The following is a 6,000-nucleotide window of genomic DNA, read 5'->3' as shown; positions in this document are numbered from 1 at the left end:
TCATTCAAACACTCACATGAAATGCCTCAACAACCCCTTGATTAGATATAACACTGGAGATATATACATGGTTCGCGAGGGGGATCCTGTTTCCCTGTGCATCTCACCAGAGGGTAAGTGAAATCCATCCTCAAACAAAGTGCTAAATTCAGAGTGCATGTATCAAAAAATGCACCTGTTGGATCATCAGCTGCTGCTGTTGCACCTTGTTTCTTAGGCACCTGGACCAGTGCTACTGGAGAACACACATTTGTCAGGTAAAAAATTCTACTGCAACTGGCAGTGGGGACTAGAAGGTAACAGCTGCTTAGCAAAAGGCTGGTGTCGGGGAAGCTACTAAATTCAGCCGAGGGTTTAAGCAGTCAACATCAGGGTTTCAATGTTCACAAGACTGGCGTCTTGATTGGAGGAGTCTCTTCACCTGTAAGTGAGGAGCAAACATGACCCTTGACCCTGCGTGCACTCCGATGGCTCAATCACGGGACTTGGGGCAGGGTGGTGGGCGCAGTGTGGTGCTGGAGTCGGGGATAATGACATTATTTCAGCTCTTGTTTTCATCCAAAGGGGCAGGCAGCCTTGGTACATAGGTAAAACCCAGTCAAATACACTTGACAACCAAGCACTCTATTTTGAAATTTAAATAAAGCTAAGATTTTCTTCTGGCCTAGAGGGAAGGTTCATTAAAATCAATTAGTCGGTACAAACCTCCAGAGAATACGGACTTTTTTTTTTTTTTTTAAAGAAGGTTTAAAGACTAAGGTGCACACAATTACCTTTCTCGGGGTCCCCTGTGACTGTCAGGGTCGCACCTAGACAGGTGGCCCCAAGCCCAGGTCCCTGAGAGCTAGCTCCCAGCCGGGCACGAGGTGCAATTAACAGCTGGGTGTGTGTGCGTGTGCGTGTGTGTCTCGGGCGCCGGGCTCCCGACAGCCCGAGCCCCGCAGGCCGGCGCGGCACAGTCGGCGGCGGGCGCTGCCAGGTGAGGCCGCGGCCCCGGGCGGAGGTCGGGGCCGCACAGCTGTGGCCGCGCGCCCGGCTCCCTCCTCCCAGCGGCCGCGGCCTCTCCCCTCCCCCCGCCGCTCCCGACGCCGCCGCCGCCGCCGCCGCCGCTCCCCTCCGCCTCCCGGTGGCTCGGCGCTCTCCTGCCATCGCTCTCGCCCCCTCTCCCTCCGTCCCGTCCTCTCCGCTCCCCTCTGCCCGCCTCTCTCCCCCTCCCCCAGCCCCTCCTCTCCTCACCCCACCCGGCCTCCTCCCTCCCTCAGCCCGCCCGCCCGGCGCTCGCAGAGCCGACACCAGGGGGGCTCTCGATGTAGCACCATGACAGGCATCGCCGCCGCCTCCTTCTTCTCCAATACCTGCCGCTTCGGGGGCTGCGGACTCCACTTCCCCACCCTGGCCGACCTCATCGAGCACATCGAGGACAACCACATCGGTAAATGGCTCGGGGGTGCCGGGCGCGCGGAAACTCCTGCCCGGGGCGAGAAGCCCCGGAATGGCCAGGGCTGGCCGGGAGGGGGGAGGCGGCAGCGGCGGCGGCGGCGGCGGCGGGGCGGGGAAGGGGTGTGCGAGCCCCGGGGCGGGGGCGGCGGGATGCGGAGGCGCGGGTGGGGGAGGGGGGCGGGCGCCCTGAGGTGCCGCCGGGCGGGCCGGAGAGCCGGCGGGGCGTGCGCGGCGGCGGGGATGCGGCGGGGCCGGGCGCCGGGGAGGGCGCGCGGGCGGCCGGCGCTGGGCTGGGGCGCCGAGTTAGTTGGCCCGGGGGGCGGGCGCTGCACGCCGCCTGCCGCTTCCGCCCCGGCTCGAGCTGTCAGGGCTCGGCGGCGGCGGCGGCGGCGGCTGCAGCGGCCGGGAGGTGGGAGCGGGGCGGGCGGGGGTGGCTCCACCGCGGCAGCCATTCCGCTTCCTCCTCCCACCGCCGCCGCCACTGCGTCCTGTCAGCGCCGGTTGCTAGGTGTGGTGCTGCGGGCGGGGGGCGGACCGGGCGCTCGTCCTCGCCTCGGGGCGGCCGCCGAGCTGTCCCGGCCGGGTCCCGAGTCGCGGGGCCGCTGGGCGCCCACCCCTGCCCTGGCCTGGCCGCGGACGCCGGGGCGCTGCGGGCTGAGGTTCCGGGTGTGCCCGCGGGCCGCGCCCAGCGCCGCGGGGCCGGGTCGCCGCGGAGGCCCCTGCGGCTGCGTCCGCTGGAGAGCGGGCCCCCCTCCCCGGGGCCGGCCAGCGGGCTTGTCGATGCGCCCCGGCTCTGCGGTCTGCCCTTCCCAGGGCGCTAGGCCCGAGGTGCGCCGGCTGCGCCCGGGGATCGGCGGCGGCCTGCGCGGCGCCCCGGACGCGGGGGACGCGTGGTGGGGGCGCCCCGCGGGGCGGCTGCACGCCCGGGACCCCGGGGCCTTCCAACAAGTCCTCGAACACCTTGACACGTTTCTGTCCCGAGCCGCTGCGAAGGGAGATGGGTTGGGTTGGTGTGGCCCGGGCGTTCCTGCCACCTGCGAAGGTGTGGCCAGCGCCTGGGAGTTGTCCTGCGAGGGCCGGAAGGTGAAGGGGCCGCAGGGTGCCTCGTGGGGCTGTCACATCCCGAGGACCGGTGATGGCCCCCGGACGTCCAAATGAACGCCATAGATTCATCCATGTGGATGCAGCTCACGTTTCTACAAAGTTGAGAGGGTAAATCATGACCACTGTGTATTTATGCACGAATGAAAGGAGGCAGAGTCCCAGGTTCCATAGCTTAGTATAATGCTGTCTGTACACACAGTGGGTGCCTAATAAACGTTGAATGCGATTAGGTGGGCCATCAGCAATAGGAAACATGTCTGTAAAGATGGTTCTTCGAGAGAGAATTCTGATGAGTAATTGTCCAGGCGTTGAAACTTTCAAAGTTTAAGGCAGGGCCCTGCAATAGTTCTTCCATCTCTATAAGGTGTGATGGTGGGGGTAGGCAGGTTCTGGTAGTATAGAGTAACAAATTTGCTGATTCATATCATGATTGAATAGTCATAACTGAAAGTGCTTGTATGGATAAATCGTTTTCACGATGCCTGGTTTAAAATAAAGCCAAAACTCCAGTAAAATGCAGAGTTCCAGTAGAAATTTTTTGAGTTCAAGCCTTCCCCTATATCTAGTAATAAAATAATAAGTCTAAATAAATATATATTAAAATAAATGTACCTGAAAAGTACACAAACATCTCTTAGGTTGGAGAAAGCTGTCATAGCATATCCCATTCATTCTCATTAACAGTTATTTCAGGATAAACTATAGTTTATGTAAGTTGAGTTATAATTTTACCTCATTGACTGCCTGGTTGGACTAGCTGGTTAAAAGAAAATAGAAATTAGATTTATTAACATATTTCAAAAACAGTTATCCTTCTTAAGGGTTTAGTTCATCATCAGTTAGATGATTTAAAACCAAAAAGAGGGTTTCTTTTTTAAGTTTGCAGACATTGTCTTTTTATTGTGCAATTTTTAAGAGGGTTAAGGGTTCCGTAAATTTTCTAAAACTCGGCTTTTAAGTACTAGTATCTCACTCCCAAAGGGCTAGTGTTTTTCTTTTAATAGAGAAAACATTAGGAAACTTAAATTTATAGCGATAGCTGTGGCTTAGGAGAACTGTATGACAGGGCTAACAATGACTACACCTCCAAATAGTTTGAATCAGCAAACTTTATGACGAGTGAATGTTCCGGTGAACAAGCACTTGACGTTCTCAGGATGAAGAGGCTCACCTGAACTGCGCACCCTGGCAGGGAAGCGGCCCCTTGTTGTCCGAGGCAGCCCTGCCAACAGAACACACGGAGGAGCTGCAGGAACTGGGGTCAGGAGCCTGCAGGCCCCAGGCAGGCAGGAAGGCTCAGGAGCAGGGAAGGCTGGTGGCTGGGATGGATGTGCAAGTCATCAGAAGTTTAAAAAATTGAAAAAGTTATTTCTCTGCCAAAGAAAGAAAAGAAAAAAAAGAAATGAGCAGGAAGAGATAAAAACACATCCTGATTAGGAGGTGGTGTTGGGAGTTTGATGAAGAGGTATGAGTGAAAGATAAAGCATTCAGAGAAAGTTTTGTGCATACACAATGGTACTGCAAACATAGAAAAATGGAATTGTATGCATGAGTTTATTTTGGTGCAGAATTTTTTTGAAGTCCATGCATTGTTTTTCTGTAAGGTGCATTTTCCACATAATATGGAAGCAAGTTGTTTTGCACCATAATAAACTCGCACTTTTGATTCCATTTTCCATGAACTTTTGAAGTACCCTCATATTGTTAGATGGCAATATTTCTTGTTATTCAGTCTGTACATTTTTGCAGCTAACTGGACAGTTATTATTATTTTTCCCTTTAAAAGATTTACCTATTTGTTTAAAAGACAGAATTACAGAGAGAGCGAGAGAAGGAGAGACAGAGAGATCCTCTATCTGCTGGTTCACTCCCAAAAGGGCCGTAACACCTGGGGCTAGGCCAGGCCAAAGCCTGGAGCTAAGAACTGTTTCTGGGTCTCCCATGTGGGTACAAGGGCCCAAGGACTTGGGCAATTCTCCAGTCTTTCCCAGGTGCATCAGCAGGGAACTGATTGGAAGTGGAACACCCAGGGAGCTGTATTGGAAGTGGAACACCCAGGACTGGAACTGGCACCCATGCAGGCCACAACCCAACCTGCTGCAACACAATGCCAGCCCTTGGATGGTTAGTTTTAATGATTTACTTACTGATTTCATGCATCGTAGCAAGTGGCTGCATTAAAAATGTTAACTATTTCAAAAAAATGGAGGCTGGCATTATGGCATAGTGGAGTGGATTGAACCACCACCTGTGACACCAGCATCCCACATGGGTGCCACTTCCAGTTCTGGCTGCTCTACCTCCAACCTAGCTCCCTGCTAGTGGCCTGGGAAAGCAGCAGAGGGTGACCCAAGTGCTTGGGCCCCTTCTGCACCTGTGGGAAACCCAGAAGAAGCTCCTGGCTCCTGGCTTCTGGCTCCGGCCCAGTCCCAGTTCTTGTGGCCATCTGGGGAGTAAACCAGTGGGTGGAAGATATTCTCTCTCTCTCTCTCTGGCTCTGCCTTTCAGGTAAATAAATAAAAAAGATTAATGAAAAGTCTATTAAGAGATGTGTGTTATCTTTGCCTTTAATTTATTCAAAGATCATGTTTCTTAGCACCCATGAGAACGTTAGCAGTGTGCTTAGGGCACAGTACTACCATAGGGGCCTTTTGGGGTTATTACCATGCAACCCCTGGTTGACATCCTTAAACAGTGATGAAATGAAGGGTTTGGGGAATGTGCTGTGTTTTTTTCTTGACAGATTTTTCAAGGCCTGTCGTTTTTATTATAGCTATATTGTGTTTAATTCAGATTAATTAAGTGCATCAAGTTGTCTCAGTCTCTTATAATACACACTTAGCTCTTGTTTTTAACCATTTTCCTCTTCCTATAAGGAACAAGGATTTGGGACTTCAGGTTCAAGGGAAGTGTGATTTTCCCCATCCTCTTTTTAGCTCCTTACCCTCCTCTGAGAAGGAAGTGTGCCGTGTTCCTGTTTGCCTCTGTGCATTTCACTGCTGGTTCAGTACTGGCCTCCTGTCTCAGTGGACAAGCCAAGCACCCAGCTGAGGCCCTGCCCTGCTCTCAGCCTAAACTTCATAGAATTCCCCTGCTGCTCTGTGACTTTGCTATCACTTCATTCACAACCCTGGTCCTGGTTCCCGGAAACAGGAAAAGCCGACGTGAGTTTGTTTGCTTCTGATTGTTAGTAGGTACTTGAGTTTGTGGAAGCACTCTTGGCATGGACATCCTCCGTAGGTGAGGTTACACTGGTGACTGTGACTTTTAGAACACCGAGCACACTACATTTAGCGCTGAAGGTCACGCCTTAGACCCATGAAATTCCTGGCCAGTCCTTGCATCCTGGTGCTGGGAAATTGCTGGGCATTTGGTCTCAGAGGGACAGCTGTCGAGTCGTTCATACCTGTCATGATTACTGGGGACTTTCGCAAAAGGACCTCTGCACTTTCAATG

At 53.7% G+C, this 6,000-nt stretch overlaps 1 protein-coding gene across 1 annotated transcript in view; it reads left to right on the top strand.

The window, feature by feature from the left end:
* The first annotated feature begins 1,119 nt into the window (after positions 1-1,119).
* JAZF1 (JAZF zinc finger 1) overlaps positions 1,120-6,000 on the top strand; it is a 331,686-nt gene continuing 326,805 nt past the window's right edge. Inside the window, exon 1 of the mRNA XM_062179040.1 lies at positions 1,120-1,432. Within this exon, the coding sequence (XP_062035024.1) occupies positions 1,318-1,432 (115 nt within the window). The 5' untranslated portion in view covers positions 1,120-1,317. The remainder of the gene's footprint in view (positions 1,433-6,000) is intronic.

This window comes from Lepus europaeus, chromosome 20 (genome assembly GCF_033115175.1).
Source record: "Lepus europaeus isolate LE1 chromosome 20, mLepTim1.pri, whole genome shotgun sequence".
Lineage (NCBI taxonomy): Eukaryota > Metazoa > Chordata > Mammalia > Lagomorpha > Leporidae > Lepus > Lepus europaeus.
The sequence above is the reverse complement of the archived record's forward strand: the minus strand, read 5'-3'. Positions and strand labels throughout refer to the sequence as shown.